Consider the following 22,648-nt stretch of genomic DNA (forward strand, 5'->3'; position numbering starts at 1 on the left):
AGCTATTACCTTCTCCTCTTTTAAATGCTTCCTGTAGACCCACTTCTTCTGCAAAGCCTACAACAAACTGAAACTTGCCAACTAAGACTTCTGCTTATTCATGCAGTATATTTCTCTCTGAAAACTTAAATTCTTTGCACCATCACGAGCACTAGCCTTTGCTGAATAACTACATAATTCTACAGATGTTGTCCCTATCCTTCTTCCTCTTGTATATACACGCAAACCATCCCCTCCCTTGTTGTGTCATGTCTGAAATTGGTTTCTAAACTCCTTGGAGTTAGGGGTCATGTCTTTTTCTGGGTCTTGGAAGGTTCCTAGCACCCTTTTGGGAGCTATTAAAACAAACAAATATAATAATACAACAGTGGTAAGAGCAGCAGAGTTGCAGCTAGCAGCACCAGTCTGTGTTCCTGATTTCACCAACACAAACTACTGGCCTGAATCCCGACCCCTCTATGTACGATCAGTTGGATTTTCCCTCTGAGCTACAGGCAGGTTGCTTTTCATCATTTCTTTTGCTAGAACTAGAGTTCTGATCATCTCTCATTTCTACTTGAGACCTATGAAAAATGTTTGAAGGAAGCACAGATAGATCAGACACCACAAGAGGTATTTTAGTTCACTGTTGTTTTTAAGTAGGATTTTGCAAAACAAGGCCCCGCTCCTGCTGTTCAGGCCCTGATTTGCCATTCAACAATGCAAACCTAATCTATCCAGAAAATTAAATACATGACGACAATATTTGCACTCCTGTAGCACTGTCTGCATTAATCTCGAAGTGCTTTTACATACAGGAATTCATTGAGCCTCAGCACCTCTGCAAGGTACTGTCAGTAGATATTATTGTCCCCATATTGCACATGGGGACTTGAGATGCAGAGAAGTTAAATGCAGTCAGGAATTCACCTGTACAGCTGGGTATGTAAATTAGATCAACCAATTCTTATATTTGTGTGCAAGACCATCCTTCTTCTCCTGTACATTACAAAACATATATCTGGCTTATTTAGTTAAGTGCCATTTGCTTTATGTCCTATTGTTCAAAACTGGACAGTTTCCTTCAGGCAAGTGCCATGACCAGTCATACTTCTATATATGGCATTATTTTTTCAGACAAGAACAAATGTGGGGAAAGAAAACTACGGTAGCTACGGAGTATCAGAGGGGTAGCCATGTTAGTCTGAATCCACAAAAACAACAAGGAGTCCGGTGGCACCTTAAAGACTCACAGATTTATTTGGGCATAAGCTTTCGTGGGTAAAAAACCACTTCTTCTGATTCATGGAGTGAAAATTACAGATACAAGCATAAATATACTGGCACATGAAGAGAAGGGAGTTACCTAACAAGTGGAGAACCAGTGGTGACAAGACCAATTCAATCAGGGTGGATGTGGTCCACTCCCAATAATTGATGAGGAAGTGTCAATACCAAGAGAGGGAAAATTGCTTTTGTAGTGAGCAGCCACTCCCAATCCCTAGCTACAGAGTGATCTTGATCATGTTTGTGTATTTTTTAAAGAATCAAACCAATGCCTGAAATCTGTAATCTTATAAGCCTCTCAGTATTCAGCTGCACATTTCTGTTTGATAAAGAATGAGACAGAAACCTAATGACCGTTTTATCTGCAGTAATATAAACTTAGACATTGTTGTTACTGTATTGTCACATTTCTGAAATACAGCAGTGCCACCTACAGACCAGGCTAAATACAGTGCCCCATAAAAACATTTTACTTCACATCAACATTTCAATACGTAAAAAATACAGAAAGGATTTTACCCACAATCCAGAAGGAGAATCCTTTCACAAGCATAAAAGCACATACATAAATCTGAGCTCTGAGAGAGTATAAAATATACATGTTAAACACAAATAACTGTGGGGAAATATTCCTTGGTTTTCATATATACATGCTAAGACAAAGCAAAGCAAATCTCATGCTTCAAATCCCATGCTTCAGGGAGTAACCTGATCCTGTGCGTTTCTTTGTGTCCTATGTACAAGTCCTTTCTACACCAAATGATTCTATGGACCCCTCTAAGATAGGCCAGAAAATTGCAACAGATGCAGGAATTTACGTACATATGCCTAACTGACAGAACCTCAAAAGACAGCAGCACAATCTGCCAGCAAGGAATCCCTGCCTACTTATATGTTTTACAATTACAAAGTTGGAAAAAAACAACAAATTCAACCTGCCAATCAATGTTGAAACAGTTACAGCTTCACGGAAGTACCCCGTAGTTACAATGTAAATGAATTATTCACCAAAAATTGTTACCATGCTATTTAAACTGTAGAGTCAGTAAGAAAAAGAAGAAAAAAAGCAGAAGTAGCAACTGGAGAAATGTTACCATTAAAATCTTCTATGGTGTACTTCTAACTGCTTGAATTATAATGGGGGTAGGACAATTTTAAAGATGAAAATTTACATTTGTAATTAGATTCATTTCTCAATTGATTTATATTTAAAATTTCCCCAAAATTTATGCTGAGGCCAAATGAAAGTCTGTAAAATCAGATCAGATGAACCATATGTGGCCAAACAGGGTGAATATTAAACTGATATAGACTTGAAAGTCAAGTTAGAAAGCTACCCCGAGTTATACTCCTTTGCCCCTTTCGATCTACATCTTCTGATATTACTGACAGGAAAAGGAACACGTGCTGTGCATAGAAAATACTGTACTCACCCACTGTCATGCCATCCATGTAACGCTTGACGATATCAAAGGAATCCCTTAGATTTCCTTCTGTTATGTCAAATATGATATCTGCCTGGTTGTCTGGTAACACAGGTGTTATGGCACGAAGAAAAATAATCTCTGTGAATAAAAGCATCACGAAATGGGTTAAAGAGTTTGAAGTCAATTTAATGTGCTAAGCTCAATACTCAGTCTACAAAATAAATTATGTTAAGCAATAGATAATGTGCCATTTTATTTCAAAACTGGTAAAATATTCTTTTTGAATTTGCACATTTAAAAATAGTCAAGGTACCCTTTTTTGGTGGGGGCTGGAGGAGTGCTTAAGGAGATCCCTATTTCTCCCTAGCTTACTATCCTAAGCCACCACAGTCAAAAGCCCTGCAGTCAAAGTCATGAGTTCTTTCAGAGTCTGAGAAGATCACTCCAAATATCAATCAGCACTTCAACATGGTTTCTCAAGACAACCACGAACTGTTCCCTTCACTAGGGACTGAGGATAGTGCAATGCCTCCAGGACCCTCTAAACTGATGACGTGTGCTGAGAACAAATGGAGATCACCCCCTGAACTGATTCCCTTTGGTGGCAACACAGCAGCCTTTAGTATGGCCTAAGAAGTTATGGTGGCTGCAGCAGTCCCATGAGGACCACTGTGCTAGCCAAGGATCAGGCAGGTCATGTAGTCTGCCCCACCCCCTCTCACTCTGGACACATTCCCTCCTATCTCCTCAACGGAAGGGTTGAGGAGTGGGTAGCACAGAATTTCTGTGAGGGTGAACCCCCAGCTTCCCCTTTAAGGCAGCTCTTGATACTTTCCCCTGAGGCAGCAGTACCAGGGCTGAGATTCTGGCTCGCTGATCTCAAATGAAGGCATGAAGATTAATTTAAAAAAAAAATCCCATCTTTGAGAGCTGTGACTGACAATTTTGTTTTATGATTCTTCAGTTTTTCCAGAATCTTTTCCTGTGACTGAATCTGGTCTAAAGTCTCTCAGTGCAAGACAGTGAGAAACCCCAGAAGGCTCTGCGCCTCCTAGGGATGACACCTGTGTAACCAAGGTTCTGAAAACAAGTGACAAAACGGACATGGAGAAATAGCGATCTTCCATAGTGATTAAATCTGCTACAGAGGTCTAAGAGAAACTCCAACAACTGTGTACAGGTCTTCTTACTGAGATCAGACATACGGGCACATTTGGAGAAAAACCTCATCTGGCAGGAAGTGAGCGAGGAGCCCTGAAGTTTCCTATATAGATTAGTGCAGTGAAAGCCCTGATCTCACAAAATGTTACTGAATGTGCATCCCGCACATGAATGGCACTGATGGCAAAATTCCACCACGGAGTTGTAGGTACCTCCCAGTGAAAGCAACAAGAGTTGTACTCAAAGATCAAAATTTGGCCTTTAGTCTGTAATATTATTTTTAAAGGCTGGAAGTGAATGTTCTGCTCAGAAAGCTGCAGGACTGATAATCCACAGGCACCACACAAGCAACAGCAGCACAAACTTTCTCATAGGCCCCACCAAAGTGCAAAGACTGGATTGCAGGGAACACCCTCTTCAGGTGTTCATTCATTTTTGATGAATCGGCCTCTCCGACAAGAAAGCCAGCAAAGATGCCAGTCTGTGATGATTTTCACAATGTAGAACATTTTATAATAGCAACCATACAGAGACCATCAATTCATTTCACATAATTCACCAAACAGCCATCAGATACTAACACGACTTGGTCATTACTGACTTACTTTCAAATCCAGCCAATGGCCTAAAGATGGAAGGCAGGATTTTTCAAAAGGGTCCAAATGACTGGGGTGCACAAAGCCCCCTGGCTTTCAATGAGGCTTTGATCCTAATCACATAGGTGATTTTGAAATATCCCTCAACAAGCTCTGAATCCCATGCCACTCTCTTGCAGACCTCCTTAGTTTATTTAATGTTAAAAATCTCAACTGGAATTTAAAACGTTTTTCCAATAGGTCAATAATCATCAATTTAGACTGAAAAAGTGCCAGTCAGATTTGCTCTTGTAAAACTCAGGGTGAAATCCGAGCCCCATTGAAGTCAATATAGTTTTCCATTGACTTAAATGGGGTGAAGATTTTACCATTGGAAAATGGGTAAGATCACTTTCCTTTTACATCTAACCCCCACTCACCCAATCTTGTAATTTGAACAAAGAAAAAGGGGGCCGGAGTCTCATTTATATTATGCCCACTTTGAACTGCTCTGGCAGAGTAATATGAATTTCATTTACAACCACCTCTATGCCCCTTTTCATAGCTAGAACAGTGCACAGTGGACATAGTGCACATGAAAATTCAGGATCAAATATTCTAGATAAGAAACTGTGTGTGCTTGAGCTCAGAATGATTTTTTGCCCCACAAAGGTATAAACTTCTGATCCATGACTAGAGCTCCCAGGCTGTCTGGTAATACAAAGAGTAATAAATAATTATGAAGGAATACATGATAGAATTTGGGACTGTGCAAACATTTTACTGCACTGATAGTTATTCTGGCTTTAAGCAAGGATTTCCAGGTGGTTTTTTTTTTTTTTTTTTAAATGTTATAGGCTATTAACTGGAACAAGGAACACTTACCTTCAGGTTTAGTAAATTCTTTGAATGTGGGTAGTGAAATGACTGTGTGGGAAATTGTGTGGACTGGATCTACCATACACTTGATATCATTTGGTCGGCAAGACTTAATGCAGCGAATAGTATCTGTCTTTTCAAGTCCGCCTCTATGAGGGAAAACAAAAAGATTAAATATTAATCATGAAAATGAATTACTTTGTTTTGCAAGATGGGGAACCAAAAGCTACAATGGATACAAGTATTCATTATTCCCCTCAAACTCTTAGTCAGGTGAAAATCATCCAAACTACAGTACTCTGGAATAATTTGGCTTGACTGAGAGTTGCAGTCATGAAATCCTCAAGACTGGATCTCTAAACCTCAGGACCTACTAATTGCAATGTGAGAAATCCAGTATAAGAGATACCCATGAAAGATAGCTATCCAAACACAAAAGGACCATCAGTTCAGGGCTAGATTCTCACTTGGTGTAAATCAGCTTCATTGACTTTAGTAGAACTACAGTGAATTACATGATCTTAACATCTGGTACACAGTGCTCACTTTGGTATTAGACATTCATCCAAAGCTTAGACAAACTTCTCTGGTCTAGAAATCTGGCAGGAAATATCATCAGGGCAGGTTTTCTCACATGATTTATAGCACAAGAGCCAAAGGAGCCTTTCTTTCAGCCTTTTCTGTACCTCCGCTCTCCATCCAAATTGAGGAAAACAGAGAGGAATGGAAATTGGGTGAGGGAGGGGAAAGGTTAATTAAATTATTCCAAATCCCAAAGGTTTCATTTTGAGTTTGGGGAAATGGTAAGGGTCAGTTCATATTATATCACCACCAGCTGCTCATTCCTACATGCAAGTCTATTACAAATTAAACTACTTCTCACTTTTGTCCAACTAGATTGAATTTAAAGTCACTTATAATACAAGAACTTCACACAATACCCCATCTGTGTTCCCTGAAGATAAAAGGATTGTGCCGAGACTTGCAATGTGACTTTCCCTAAGCCCTACAAACGATCTCAGCTTTGACCTGCTGATTTCTTCACATTTCCAAGCAGAAAAGAAAAGTTTGTAGTCTCAGGATTTATAGTTGGAGGGAGGGAGATTAAAAGATGTAAAGGGAAAACTTCACACAGAAGAGAAAAAAAATAAAAATTGAATCTTTACTTTGTCTGATACCATCAAAAACAAAATATGCCTGTTCTTTTCAAATTCTTCCCATGCTTACTCATTAAAGCAAACAACGTTGCACATGATGATTGTGTGTAAAGCAAAAAACACTCATAAAAGAAAATAATATGCAATATTAAGGAAACTATATGCTCTACAGATATAAATTGATACAGCCCAACTAAAGTCAGTGGAGCTACGTTGATTTACACCAGTTGATGATCCAGCCCATTATTTTTAATTAAGATTCATGCTTTAGGATTATCGCTACACTGGTTAAGAAGGAATTCCCATTTCCCATCTCCTACCCACGTTCAACATGGAAGATTTTCCTAGATATGTGATAGGGTAGGGTGGAGGTTCCATCTGCTTGAAACATTGGCCCACTTTTGAATGTTAATTCTGGACGTGATGAAACAGTGGTCTGACCCAATATGACAAATCCTATATCCTTACTCTTGAACTTGTCACAAACTGTTTATCTTCTACATTGAAAAGAAGGAACTTCCAGATATTCGACACTGTTGATTTCAGAATAAGGGTCTGCTAAATTATACAATTTGGTCCCCAAACTAAATCAGCCCATTTTAGCAAACATCACAAATGGAACAAGGAGTAGGGCAAACCCCGCCCCCCTACACACACACACTAGGAACGTTTTTTCCCCTCTCTTTTTAGGGAAATTTTTCCTCTTTTTAGGGAAATTTAAGAATATGAAAAATATATTATATTCAGAAATTAGTGCACATGGATCCACAACTCACTCCCTCTCACATGCACACACACATAACATGATATCATGTGATCAGATAAGAAAAATAGTTAACTACCAGAAAAATGCTTACTTCTTTTTCCCCTCTCAAAATTACACTGATCATACAGGATTAGACCAATGCCAATTTTAAAATAAGATAGTGTTCACCAGGGCTAGTTATCACACCTGATTAGAACAAGAGAGAAATAATTCCCAGACTTCCAAGGAGGCACAACAGTTGTATCTAGGCTTGGAAAAGGAGATATCGGATCTTAAATCATGATAGTGGGTGAAAAGGCTATATCAGGTAATTTTTAGAGGTTTCTATTACATAATATATATAGATGGTCTTTTCCCTCAGAGACCTGCATGGTTGGAATCACAGTAACTAAGTCAGTTTGGCTTTACTTCCAACAACATAAGGAGTAAATTTTTCACAATGAAGGTAATTAACCAATGGAACAATTTACCAAAGGTTGTGTTGGATTCTCAATCACTGGCAATTTTTAAATCAAAATTGACTAATTTTCCCCAAAAGATATACTCTGGTTCAAACACAGATTAGTTTGGGGAAATTTTATGGACTGGGTTAGGCAGGAAGTAATATTAGATGACCACAGTGGTTCCTTCTGGCCTGAGAATCTATGAAGGTCTCAATTTCTCTCTGCACTTGTTGCAGAAAAGCAAATGCAATTTTGGGATGCATTAACACAAGCATAGCATGCAAGTCATAGGAGGGGATAGTACCGCTCTGCTCGGTGCTGGTTAGGCCTCAGCTGGACTACTGTGTCCAATTTTGGTCATGAACGTATAGAAAGGATGTAGAGAAACTGGAAAGGATGCAGAGCAAGCAACAAAGACGATCAGAGATGGAATGCAAGCCTTCTGAGCAAAGGCTGAAGGAACCGTGTAAATTCAGTTTGGAAAAGGAGATTAAGGGGGGACGTGATCTTCAAATACTTCAAAGGCTCCCATAAAAAAATGGAGAAAAGTTGTTCTCTCTTGCCAGAGGCAATGGGTTCAAACTACAGCATAGTAGCTTTAGATTAAATCTCAGGAAAAACTTCCTAACTGTAAGAACACTAGGACAATGGAACAGATTGCCTAGGGTGGTCATAGAATCTCCTGTTCTGCAGGTTTTCAAAAGGTGGCTGGATGGTTTAGACACAACAAATCCTGCACCTTGGCAAAGGATTGGACTAGATGACCTTTGCGGTCCCTTCTAACCCTATTGTTCTGTGGCTCTAAGTGGCTGCTTCCCCCTTTTCTCTGTCCCCCTTGCTAAAACTCAGGTTCATACTTTAGTTCTCTCACACCTTGGCTACCTTAACATTCTCTTCTCTGACCTCCATTCTTCTCATGGCTCTGCTAACTTCCATAGCATATCCCAACTACAGCTGCCAACACCACCATCCTCTTCTATTGATCCAACCACACCATCTCTGTCCTCAGGTCCCTTTTGGGACAACTTCTTTCGGGACCTAGTTCAGACTCCTTATCTTCACCTTCAAAGCTGCACACGGCTCCAACTACCTTCAGTTTATTTCCTTCTCATACTCCTCCTGCACTCAATCTTACACTTTGCTAAACACTGTGTGTGTTCCTCTCCTACTTGTGCCTCTTTCCACAGTGGCCATTAAGTCTGGAACAGACTCCATCCTGTGTGCCAAGATGTTTGCTCCTTCAAATTGTTTCCTTCCTTTTGGATTGCCTTTATCACAAATCTCAGCTCCAGAGCTATCTGCTACTTCCTTAACGCTTGCTCAAATATAAAGGAAAAATAAAGAAAAATCCAGTTGCTCTGATTATTTTGTAAATAATGCTCCCTTGAATATTTTCCTTTTTTTTTGTGTTGTCATTTTTCTTTACATTGTTTAATTGTCTTACCTAGAAATTCAATGGTGCTATATAATTATATATACTTAAAAGTCTCAAACTTAAGAAGGAAAGCTTTTGTCTAATATCATAAGATGTGGGCTCTGTGTTCTTAAATTACTTGCTCAAGACGCACACACAATAAAATGATAGCATTTTAGAGTACTTTGGGCCAGATTCTTGCACTGTTCTGATTTCCCTCCCAAATGAGTATACATTAATGCTGCAAAACCAATCTTATTTTTATGTCTCTAGTCAAGTTGACACTGGCCTCATGGGGAGCAGACCAGGTAATGAACTTGTAACCACATACACGTAGATGCCATATATTATCAGTGGGATTAGAAACTCCTTTAGCTTAAGTAATACAGGCTAGTGATTTCAGTATGTAATGTTTTGATTCTATCCCTACTGGTAGCCCCTGGTACCTTTATAAGTATGTGGTGACAGGATCATTACAAATTGGCACACCCGATGGAACTTGATCATCTGTGAGCTGCTTGGGATAAGCTTTACTTAAGGAAGCATGCAATACACTGGCTAAATGTTGTGATCATGCATTCATCTCGTCACTGGCTCACATTGGGGATATAAGTCTATAACTTACATGTAATAGTTACTTCTTCAGCTCAGTTGGTCAAGGCTTGTGACACTGCTACTGGGGGTTCCAAGTTCTTTTCCTACTGCTGATCTGTGGTGTGTGTATTTACGTGACAATGGGTTATTTTATGCTCACACAGATTATTCCTGGCAGGAGCAATCTAGATAGGACAGGGATAATGCGAGGCCATGACTGAGCATTCATGTTAAAATATGTGGACAATGCCCCCAGGTCTGTACGTTTAATGTTTTATTCTGGCTAGCTCTGCAGAGTCAGTACAATGACTGGAGAATGAACTAGCGTCCCTGCTGGTTCATGCACTAGTAGAATTGCTAAATGAGTTCCTGTTGCATCCTCTTCATTATTGGTGATCATACAGAACTGAATAGGAACCAGATTTGACCTTCAGAATCCAGGTTTGCTTTTCAGAGTTTCTAGCAAGGGAAAACAAAAAAACCTCTTTACACTTGTAATGTTATCAGCTTTGATCTGGAAGCCAGAGAGAGAGAAAATTGATATGGAACCCAACAAAACATCTTTTCATTTTTTTCTCTAGAGAAACTTCAGAATATTACCACTTGAGTAGGGAGGTGCTCACTGTTTGCTACTAACGAAATGCACTTATGAGATTGTTGCTGTTTTCCTACCATTAGTTTTGACTTGAATGGACGTTCCATGTGTGAAAGGATGAAACAGCCTTGAAACCTTTCATTTAGGGGGGTTCACTTTTGTATTATACTTAAAAACTAAGGGTCGGAGTCTCAGCTGGTGTAAATCAGACTCATTGGCTTCAACAGAGCTATGCTGATTTATATCAGCTGGGAATGAAGTCCTAAATTTTCAAAAGCAACTCCGTTTTTGAGTGCATAACTTGAGACACCTTAAAGGGTTTTGAGTTTCAAAACATGTTAGCCACCTACTCACTGAAAATCGGATGCCTTAAAGATGTTCCAGTTTGGGCAGCCTTAACACAGATGCACCCCAAATCACCGGTGAGTTCTGAAACCAGATGTATCAGTCTGTGCATCTTCAGAAAAGTTCTAGTTGCACTGCTGTACAAAAGCTATCTATGTCCTCAATCCTTTGTGGGTAGAAATTGCACTGAAGGTCCCCTAGGAACCTCTATTTTGCCCCTTATATAATGATATATGCCATATATAAGAAACACTGCCCACGTTGAGAAGTGATGGAGAAAAGTGGAGAACTGTAACAATGATAAATAAATTGTACGTGCAGCATGCAATAGATGAATTGACATTAAAACTTTATTAAAATTGAAGAAAAAAATAAAAAGCCACTGCCAGAGGGAAAAAATAGCCGATGCCTGCATGTTAGGGATCAAAGCTGTGCAGAAACAAAGACAAAAAGTTTGGCAATAAATGTGCTGACAGTTCCATGGCGGAAAAGTTGCATTTGAATGGTCAGAAGAAGGTCTCTGGGCTCTGTGATTTGCTGCTTCATGACCACAATACCACTGTAGTTGTTCACTTTTTTTGTGGTGAAAAAACCCTCCTCGTTCCCGCTGATGATGGACAGCAGAATTTTATCCCCAGGGACAGCATTGGAAGGGCCCATGCGGAAAATGTCGGTAGGTACTTGAATGTTGGTAGGAAAAGAGAGGTGATAGGAGGTTATTCTCAAAGGCAGGCTCTGGCACTCCTTATTTTCATTACAAGGCAAGCGCTCACAGCGACTGCAAGAAAAGTGAGAACACAAGACAAGAGGAGTATTAACGTACATTTAGCAAGCGTGGTAGCAAAAGGGGGGGCAGTGGGGGTGAGAAATGATATGCTGACTTGCGCACTGTATCCATTCTCCAGTATGACTGGCTCAATCATAATGCAAACAGACATTCATTAAATAAGTATGCACTTGTTTGTAGCTTGTGTTTTTAGGAGAGAGTTATACCACTTCTAGAAGAGTTGCCCTTTCCACACACCCGCTGATATGCTAAACTAGAATGGAGTCTGAGGTACCTTACCATGGGTAAAATGTTATCAGAACTTAGCATCCAATTGTCTGGAATCCTCTTTCACAGAGTTTAGCTTATTTCAAAAACAGCAGATTTTGTTTTGTGGTCTCATGTCTAGCAAACAAAGGCCTATATTTTCTCAAGTGACTAGTGAATTCAGGGTGCCCAAGTTCTTGAGATACCTTCTAGATCCCTGTTTTTATGAAAGTATCCACTCTCTAAAAATCAGACTCCTTTAAGGTTTCCCCATATTAAAAGAAAACCCGAAAGTCTCAAAAGTTGGAGGCACCCAAGATCACGTCTGTTAACCCATGGTAGTGCAGAGGAAGACTCCTGACCCTAACCATGACAATTTCACCAATTTCCTTTGAAGAGGAACTTCTTCCAGAGCCTAGCAGGGTGATCACTGCTAACCTGTGTAACCAAGAGAACCAACTCAACTCAATGTAGAACACTTCTAAACAGGCACTGAAAACCAGACCTAATAGCCTCATTTCTCCAGCCCATGCCCTGGACCAATAAACCTCACACTTACAGACCTGACTCAAAAGGAAATATCAATGGGAAAAATCTCAGTACGTTGGTAGTAGTCTTCCAGCCCCTTGCTGACTGCTTTTTTTCTCCCCCCCCCTAACTCCCAGCCTCCATAACACACCACATCCACAAATCCATCTGACTGTGAATCTGCCAATCATGCCCACAACAAAATGCTGGCCAGTCAGAGTGGCAATGGATTGGCAGCCCTAGTCCCACCAGAGGCACTGTAAGTCATGCTCCCCGCAAAGGCAGCATTCTGTTTCCTTTCAGCTACTGAAATAAGTGAAGCTTCTCCTGTAAAATATGACAGATGGATATGCACATTAACATTCATAGCTAATGGAGAACATTATTGTATGCTAACATGTTAATCAGAATCTGCATATGTCATCTGGTGGGTTTGGGAACTGTATTTTTACCATTAGAGATTCACCTAAAATGAAGGCTGGTTTCAAATTCAGACTAAAAATAGACCCAAACCACCAAGTTCAGTTCTGGATCTGAACTTCTCCATGTCCAGGATCTTAGGATCCAGGGTTTTGTTCCAGACCGCAATAGAGTGAGGGGAAAGACATGATATTCTGTTCTGGATATTTAACTTCCACAGCCTTTGCGGTTGTTCAGATACATCAGTAAAGTTCAGGCTCATCTTATACGCAGTCATTCATCAAGTAAAATTATATGTGACATTTGCTAAACTCAATGAGAAAATGAAATCCAGGTTTTGGGGTTTTTTATTTTTAACTAAGTTAACCCAGTGCGTTGCCATCAAAACATGCAAGTCATGTCCTGTCTATACTTCCAAAGCTGATAAGAACTACATTAATTATTTGCAAAAAAAATGTTGTTTCCAAGGGCTGCTCTCCACTGAAGATTTGCTCAGGCACAAAAACATTACTTGCTTCCTGCCACGTCCCACTTGGTAAGAGATGTGACTCCATTTCCTCCACCATGATGCAACAAATAGGCCCCTTACAGGCTCATAATATGTCCAGATTATGTAAATCATAAGTCTCTGAGCAAGCCACACTATGCTTTTTTGCACATCACCAATGTGAGGTGGCCTTGTACATTTTAGGGCCCTTTGAGTGTACCCAGATTGAATACCGTTGGCAGACTAATCATGTTTAAAAAGCAAGATCAAGAGCACTCTGGGTTCCTGTCAGAACACACAGTATAGTCACGTTCACAACAGGCCACTAACCTGTTGAACAAAGTGTGTTTAATTGTCTAAGATCTGAATCCTCAAAGACTTAATAATGATAAATAATAATAATACCTAGCTCTTATGTACAGCTTTTCATCTTTGGAGCTCAAAAGGTGGTCAGTATCATTATCCCCATTTTGCAGGATTCCTCAGTTTATGGGGAAACTAAGGCAGAGAGGGGAAAGTGTCTTGGCCAAGATCACCCAACAGGCTAGCGGTAGAACTTGTACGTGCTTAATTTTATTCATGTATGTAAAGAACAGGCATAAGCTGAGGCCTAATTGTGCTTGACTGCTCTGATGATATTTAAGCTATATATTGGTTTTTGCATTTTTTCCATAGCATACAATTAATTTTACTTAAGAAAATTCAATGGCATTTGTGTTTTTGTTTTTTGGAAATGTTGTTGTTAGAAAGATAAGATGCTGAGTATGAAATCATGGAAAATATTCCCGCATAAAGATGGCTTTTTGGAAGCATTTACAAATGCATGCGCACACAGAAAGATACAGGTGATCCACTCTTCTGCTAAAGTCAAATGAATTTTAAAATAAAAGTTCATGTAAAAAAAAAGCTTATTGAAAAGGACATTCTGCTGATTCTGAAATGTTATTTGTGGAGACATAGGTCTGTCACTAGGAAGTTAGAATTATTTAAAATTCATGACCTTTTATCTTATAGTTTGGTGATCAACCCTCCACAGTGCACACTTCACTGTCAGTTTCGGGAACGTGTATTGACCCATCAAATAGCAGCAAAGAATAGTTAGCAAATATTATCACATTCAAAGTACCAGAGTTCAATCTGGAGTCATGCCCCAAAAGAACAGTAAACAATGAGTATCTAAATCCCAATGTACTTTCTAGGCACAACGTTAAATTCTTCCCCTCTGCGGGTAGAAGAAAATCATACAGTAGGGAATTTAACAACCTAGTGCTAACAAATGAGCAGACCAAGACCAGGGGTGTAGATCCAACTCTGTGGTATTGCACTATGGATTAGCTGGCCATCGTGTTACTGAATCCTGCTACCACTAAGTGTCGCTGTGGGTAAAAACACGAAGGAACCTATTTAAAGGAAGGGTTAGAGAAGGAGAGGGATCTGGATACCAGAGAAAAAATAAAACCTGGTGTAGCAGAGCAAAAATAGAACTGCTTAGAGTGGAGCAGTTCTCAATAGCTCTTTATAATTCCTGCAAACCTCTGCAATCATGTTAGAACCATGGTCCTGAAAAAATAAACTAACAATTATCAAAATATTGCAAAAAAACTATGCCTGGATCCACGCATAATTATTTTAGAGCACTGTTTCAGATTTCTTTTTCTTTTAAAATGATATTACTCGACTTAACATTGATCACAAAGGATTACTGAGACCTTTGTTTTTGTGTGCAAAATATTGGTTCTTTAAAGAATAAATGCTCTGCCAAACAATAAAGAGACTTCATTTTTAAGGAAATAATAAAGTATTCTATATCAAGGACATTGTTAGAAGAGAAATTGTTGTGATGTTCTTAGTTTCTGAGTCTGGCTTTCCCTTGATACAAAGGCTACTTATACAATTATGATGAAAAGAGTTAAGTACATAAAGTCCTCATGCACTGATGAGAGAGTATCCAGATCTTTTGATGTAAGGCTTTGTACTCAGCAATGGATCTACGGCTCTGGAATTTATTCCAGAAATAGAACCCATATCAATATGCTGAATGAAGGACCTAGTGATACAACCAGTGCTGAAATTTGGCTCTGTGTTTGTGTGTTTATAGGGTGCATATGAATCTCTGCACTCAATAGAGGCATGTTAGAGTCCTCTACACAAGCATATTGCTATATCCTCATGTCTTCACTATTTGAGTTGGAAGAGTCACCAGACATTGGGCATGGTTTGACCAAGTGGGTAGACTCAGCTCAGAACAATACTAAAGAGCATAACATCAAAAAAACTTTTACTTGTTTGTTTGGGTGGAGAGTTTGAAAGGGTGTTTATGCCAACCTTAGTTGAAATAACTTGGGTTCTTACTATCTGCCACTCTGTGTTCACTAGAGAGCTTATTTAAAAACAAAAGAATGGACATATTGGGTCAGACCAATGGTCCATCTAGCCCAGTATCCCGACTTCCAACAGTGGCAGGTGTCAGGACCTTCAAAGGGAATGAAGGGAATGGGGCAATTTATTGAATGGTCTATCCCCTGTCATCCAGTCCTAGCTTCTGACAGTCAAAGATTTAGGGACACAGAGCATGGGGCTGCATCTCTGACAAGCTTGGTTAATAGCCATTGATGAACCTATCCTTGATGAATTTAGCTAATTCTTTTCTGAACCCATTTATACTTTTGGCCTTCACGACATTCTCTGGCAATGAGTTCCACAGGTTGACTGTGTGTGGTATGAAGTAGTACTTCCTTATGTTTGTTTGTAAACCTACAGCCTATTAAAGTGCACTCCATTTATAAGAATCAGTGATATAAGAATCAACTGCATATAGTGATTGAAACCACTGGGACGAAATCATTTCTATACTAACTAAAATACTCCACTTGTAAGAATCAACCATGTATAAGAATAAAATAATTCAGGACAGATGTGATTCTTAATAAAGGAGTGCACTGTAATTTCAGTGGGTGACACCTGGTTCTTGTGTTATGTAAAGGGGTAAAAAACACTTTCTTATTCACTTTCTCCACACCATTCATGATTTTATAGATCTCTATCATATCCCCCCTTTGTCATCTCTTTTCTATGATGAACAGTCCCAGTCTTTTTAATCTCTCCTCCTATGGAAGCTGTTCCATATTCCTAATAATTTTTGTTGCAATTCTGTCTTTTTTCAATTCTAATATATCTTTATGGAGATGGGGTGACCAGAACTATGTGCAATATCCAAGGTGTGGGCATACCATGGATTTATAAAGTAGCATTATGGCATTTTCTTATCTTCCCCTTTCCAAGCAGTTCCTAACATTGACAAGGGGGTTTTTTTTTGGACTGCCCCTGCACATTGTGGATAGTTCTCTGAAAACATCTGCTCAGTGATTCCAGATCTCTTCCTTGAGTGGTAACTGCTAATTTAGAACCCATTATTTTTTATGTGTAGTTGGAATCATAGTAAATGCAAAATAATGCACATAATCCTAACACTGAGTTGATAAATAACTCATTAGGTGAGTTGTTTCATAATAGCCAGATACATTAGAGCCAGATACATTTCATACATACATAATAACCAGGTATATTAGAGAGCCAAATGCAGACTGGGAAAGCTTGTAATGTAATTAGAACGCAGGGCAAAGCATCAGAACACTTGAGTTCTATTTTCAACTATGCCATGGGCTTGTTTGACCTTGTGCAAGACATTTAAACAAAGATTTTTCCCTGCTTGCTTTGTGCCTTTAAAGCATCAGTCATATCAAATCAGGCTTGCCCTGATTTTGATGCAAGACCTTGGGATGGGGAAGTTGTGTGTGTCTCAGAACATGCGTATGGTCAGCTCTCCCACCTAATGAAAAGTGTGAGTTACTGAGTCTTTAACAAGGATGTCCTTTCTCCAAAATGTCTGTTAGTCTTTGGAAGCAAATAGGTTTTTACAAAAGCAAACAGAAAACCAAAAACTTCTCAACAGTCTGATTAAAAAAGCCCTTTCATCTCACTTGCTCAGCTTTCAGCTTCCTGATCCTTGTGATGTTACAATAAATTGTTTCCAAAATTTCATAAACTTTAAAAAAAATAACTGTCACCTCCCTGCCTCATTCAGTGCACGGGCTAGACGGTGCTCACAGAATGATCAGGTATTCAATATTTTGTTTTCTCCCCACTGTTCAGTGTGTGTGGCCTTAGGCCTTATTTACTGCACGCTATTCAAACCCTGCTCTGAAGACAGAATTATTAATTCCCTCATGGGGTTTTTCTATAGCACTCATCACTATAATATCCGACAGGTTTCAGAGTAGCAGCCATGTTAGTCTGTACCCGCAAAAAGAACAGGAATACTTGTGGCACCTTAGAGACTAACAAATGTATTTAAGCGTAAGCTTTCGTGGGCTACAGCCCACTTCCATTTCCCCATGTTAAGTATCCTCACACCTTCTTGTTAACTGTCTAAATGTGCCATCTTGATCATCACTACAAAAGTCTTTTTTCCTCCTGCTGATAATAGCTCATCTTAATTAATTAGCCTCTTACAGTTGGTATGGCAGCTTCCACCTTTTCATGTTCTCTGTAGGTTTGTGTGTGTGTGTGTGTGTGTATAACCCTCTTACTATATGTTCCATTCTAAGCATCCGATGAAGTGAGCTGTAGCCCATGAAAGCTTATACGCAAATAAATGTGTTAGGCTCTAAGGTGAAACAAGTACTCTTGTTCTTTTTATAATATCTGAGTGCTTCACAAACATTAATATATCTTCAAAACTCCCTTGTGTGGTGAGAGAGTGGTATTATTTCCATTTTACTTATGGGGAGCACAGAGAGATTCAAGAAAAAAAGTTTCCAGTAATTTTAGGTGCCCAATTTGAAATGACTAGTTTTGATTTTTCAAGGTACGTAGCATTATACAGTACTCCATGTGTTCAAAGCACAGTTCCCATTCACTTCAGATGCAGCTGTGAGTGCGCAGCTGTTCTACAAATCAGACCCCAGAGTCTCTAGTCAGGCACTGAGAAAACAAAGGAACACACTATCAGTGACCCTGTGCAAAATGTTTAGTTTGCCTAGCATCACATAGGAACTGTGGCAGAGGCAGGGACAGAATCCAGTACTCCACGGGATCTTTCAACTGCCTTCATTATGAGATCCTCTTTTCTCTTCCTCCAGAGTCCCCAGTTTCATTTATTTTACACCTTCTAACCTCTGCAAAAATGAGGCAGGGGTCCTACTGACAACTGCCTCCTTTATCTCACAACCCTGATTTATCCCCAGAGCAGGTCCATTCTGTGCACTTAATGAGGCAAGGGTCCTGTGGAAAAAATAGTATGTGATCATGTAATTAAAGACATAATTAGGGCTACATTTTAGTCACGGATATTTTTAGTAGGGCTATCAACCGATTAAAAAAATTAATCATGATTAATAGCGCGATTAATCACTCTGTTAATAATAGAATACCATTTATTTAAATATGTTTGGATGCTTTCTATATTTTCAAATATAATGATTTTGATTACAACACAAAATACAAAGTGTAGAGTGCTTATTTATATTTATTTTTTATTACAATATTTGCACTGTAAAAAACAAAAGAAATGGTATATTTCAATTCACCTAATACAAGTAGTGTAGTGCAATCTCTTTATCATGAAAGTTGAACTTCTGTACAAAAAATAACCGCATTCAAAAATAAAACAATGAAAAACTTTAGAACCTATAAGTCCACTCAGTCCTACTTCAGCCAATTGCTCAGACAAACGAGTTTGGTTACAATTTGCAGGAGATAATGCTCCCCATGTCTTGCTTACAGTGTCACCTGAAAGGGAGAACAGGCGTTCGCATGGCACTGTTGTAGCCAGCATCGCAAGATATTTACGTGCCAGATGCGCTAAAGATTCGTATGGCCCTTAATGCTTCAACCACCATTCCAGAATATATGCATCCATGCTGATGATGGGTTCTGCTCGATAACGATCCAAAGCAGAGTGGACCGACACATGTTCATTTTCATCATCTGAGTCAGTTGCCACCAGGAGAAAGTGGATTTTCTTTTTTGGTGGTTTGGGTTCTGTAGTTTCCGCATCGGAGTGTTGCTTTTTTAAGACATCTGAGAGAATGCTCCACACCTCGTCCCTCTCAGATTTTGGAAGGCACTTCAGATTCTTAAACCTTGGGTCGAGTGCTGTAGCTATCCTTCAAAAATCTCACATTGGGACCTTCTTTGCGTTTTGTCAAATCTGCTGTGAAAGTGTTCTTAAAACAAACGTGCTGGGTCATCATCTGAGACTGCTAGAACATGAAATATATGGCAGAATGCAGGTAAAACAGAGCAGGAGACAAGGAGTTCAGTTACAAATTTAATTAACGCATTTTTTTTTAATTGAGCATAATCAGCATGGAAGCATGTCCTCTGCAATGGTGGCCAAAGCATGAAGGGGCACATGAATGTTTAGCATATCTGCCACGTAAATACCTTGCAATGCCGGCTACAAAGGTGCCATGCAAAAGCCTGTTCTCACTTTCAGGTGATATTGTAAATAAAAAGCAGTCGGCAGTATTTCCCGTAAATGTAAACAAACTTCTGTGTCTTAGCGATTGGCTGAACAAGAAGTAGGACTAAGTGGACTTGTAGGCTCTGAAGTCTTACGTTGTTTTATTTTTGAGTGCAGTTATGTAATAAAAAAAATCTACATTTGTAAGTTACAGTTTCATGATAAAGAGACTGCACTACAGTACTTGTATGAGGTGAATTGAAAAATACTATTTCTTTTATCATTTTTACAGTGCAAATATTTGTAATAAAAAATAATATAAAGTGAGCACTGTACACTTTGTACTGTGTTGTAATAGAATTTAATATATTTGAAAATGTAGAAAAACATCCATAAATATTTAATAAATTTAAATTGGTATTCTATTGTTTAACAGTGCGATTAATCGCATTTAATTTTTTAAATCGCAGTTAATTTTTTTTGAGATAATCGCGTGAGTTAACTGCAATAAATTGACAGTCCTAATTTTTAGTAAAATTCATGGACAGGTCACAGGCATGAAAAAAAAAAAAAAATCATGGCCCATGACCAATCCATGACTTTTACTATATACCCCTGACTAAAACTTGGGAGGTGGAGCCTGAGGGAGGGCAGCCTGGCTGCTGGGGGGAGGGGGCGAGCAGCAGCATGCGGCCCAGGATTTCCACTGGTGCAGGGGTTGAAGGAGGGGTTGGTGGGGCCAGCAGGCTTCCTATCTGGCTCCGCGCCTCCCTCCCTAACAGCAGCAGAGTTTGGGTGTGGGAGGGGGCAGGGGCCCGGGACGGTGGGCTCTGGGTCGTGCTTACCTGGGGGCTCCCTGGAAGCGGCGACATCCCCCTCACTCAGCTGCTAGGCGGAGGCATGGCCACCTCTGCCTGCAGGCATCGCCCCTGCAGCTCCCAATTGGCTGCAGTTCCTGGCCAATGGTCGCTGCGAAGCCAGCGTTCTGGGCGGAGGCAGCGCACAGAGCTGCCTGGCCATGCCTCCGCCTAGCAGCTGAGCGAGGGGGATGTTGCTGCTTCTGGGGACCCGCCTCATCCCGTCCCGGGCCCCAACCTCCTGCTCCCTCCCAACCTCTGCTGCCTCTAGGGGGAGGGGCACAGTGGCGCGAGACTGCCCCAGCAGCAGCCAGTGCGACTGGTGCAGAGGCTGCCTGAGCTGCGCCAAGCCAAGTGCGTCAGCCCTGCAGAAGTCATGGAGGTCACAGAATCCGTGACTTCCATGACAAACCTGCAGCCTTACTCATAATGCCTGTGCAGCTTTCTTTCTGGCATTTCCTGATTTTTGGAATGCTCGACTTTGCAACCTTAATAATGGTCTTTTAATGAGGTTTATTGTGGCAATTTCCTAGGTTTTTAGAAAAGCAAATTGAAAAAATAAATTCCATCATGTGGTATCATACTGACACCCGCATGGTTCATCTGCAAGTTGGGACCCTTTATATCCACCCCACAGACCTCTGTCACTTCAGCTTATAGAGTAACTGATGGCAGTAATACATTGTCATACTCTCTGGGGCCCAGGACTAGAGGGGGACGACACACAGACATTGGGTTTCACATACATTTGCTGACAGCAGGGGAATAAGACAAGACTCAGGCAACTTGGGTTCCACACCAGACTCTGTAAAGGGGTTTGCTTTAGCGGGCTCAGATTCTTCTGCCTGTTTCCCACAAGTGTGACCTCCTCTGCCCTGTCCTTTCCAGCCTGTCCCAGCCCTGTCTATTCTCCACCCCCAGCTCTTTGTTCCAGTTCCATTCTCCTTTCCTGCCCAATCTCAGTCTCCAGTCTTGAAGGCTTCTCATCTCAGTCCCAATCTCCTCAGTACTGGTGTTCCCTCTCTGGGCTTGCTGTCTGAATTTCACTCTCCCCCTCTGCATACCTAGTCCCAGTCTCATTGTTCAGCCAGCCCCATTCCCCCCAACCCAGTGGCTCGCAGTCCTAGTCTCTCTCCTTGGGTTCCTCATCCAACCGTAGTCTCTTAGTCCTAGTTCTTTCCCAGTGATACTGGTTGCTCAATCCTGTAAATTCCTCATCTGATCCCAGGGCACCCCTGCCCACAGCCAACTGGATCCCAGTCCCACTCCTCCCCTATCCCCTCTATTTCCCTCACCAGCTTCCACTCCCAGTCTACACTCCACCTCCCCCCCAGTTTTCTTGCTTAACCAGTTCCAATCTCTTCCCCTCAGCTCCCAATCCCAGCCTCCCCTACTCTGCTCCCAGTCCCCACCTCACCCAGTCAGGTATAGTTTCTCTCCCTACACCTCTCCAGACTCCTTGTCCCAATCTGCTCTTTTGCCACCCCCCGCATTAGAATCAGATAGCTTCCTTCTCCGTACCACCTTGGCATGAGTGTGTGTGCAGGGGGTGTGTGTGCAAGGGGTCATTGAGAGCACAGCAGATACAAGCTCCTTGCTCTCAGTTCAAGTCCCACCTCACCCCAGAGCAGTTGGGAACAGCCATTACAGAGGGTAAGACCTTCTGAGCCTCCAACTGTAGCCCTGGGCTGTAGGGATAGCGCAAGCAGAGTCTGGTCAGCACTAACTGCTCAGAGGGGATGGAGCATGCTCAGTGAGGATGGAATCTTCAGAGATTTTAGCTGCTAAAAATCAAAGACAACACTACTGAGCACATGTGAACTGCAAGTTTTCAAAGGCTTATAACTTGGCCAAATTCTGGTGGATTCTCATGGGGATAGTAAAATGCACATCCCTGACACATTTCAAGTCCCTGCTCCAAAGCATGGTAGTGCTAGAGCTGTTCAAAGAAAAGGTCGGACTTTTTTTTAAAAGCAGTCAAACAATGATTTCTCCCCTTCTCCTTATATATGGAAACAGCTGAACCATTTTGACTGAAATTGCCTCACACTGAAGGTTTTGGAAAGATGCCTGGCATGGCAAATTTTAGCCGAAAGAGTTAAAGTTTGACAAAGTTATAAGCAACTGAAAAAAAGTTCTGAATAATGGGAAATGATGGTTAACTTTTAATAAATAATAATAATAATAATTAATAAATACATAATATATATATAGTCCTAGCTTGATGTAGCATAA

General features: G+C 40.5%; 1 protein-coding gene across 2 annotated transcripts in view; it reads right to left on the bottom strand.

Annotated features, from left to right (window-relative positions):
* The window catches only part of FBLN1 (fibulin 1), a 101,885-nt gene that overhangs the window by 25,588 nt on the left and 53,649 nt on the right, over positions 1–22,648 (bottom strand). The window contains exons 15-16 of one of the 2 annotated variants that reach the window (XM_073329642.1): positions 5,315–5,457; positions 2,700–2,831 (exon numbers count right to left, since the gene is read on the bottom strand). In XM_073329642.1, the coding sequence (XP_073185743.1) occupies positions 2,700–2,831; positions 5,315–5,457 (275 nt within the window). Of the gene's footprint in view, positions 1–2,699; positions 2,832–5,314; positions 5,458–10,950; positions 11,401–22,648 lie in introns of those variants that run through there. The other variant, XM_073329648.1, reaches the window with a different exon arrangement.

The sequence above is a fragment of the Lepidochelys kempii genome, chromosome 1, assembly GCF_965140265.1.
Source record: "Lepidochelys kempii isolate rLepKem1 chromosome 1, rLepKem1.hap2, whole genome shotgun sequence".
NCBI classification, from domain to species: Eukaryota; Metazoa; Chordata; order Testudines; family Cheloniidae; genus Lepidochelys; species Lepidochelys kempii.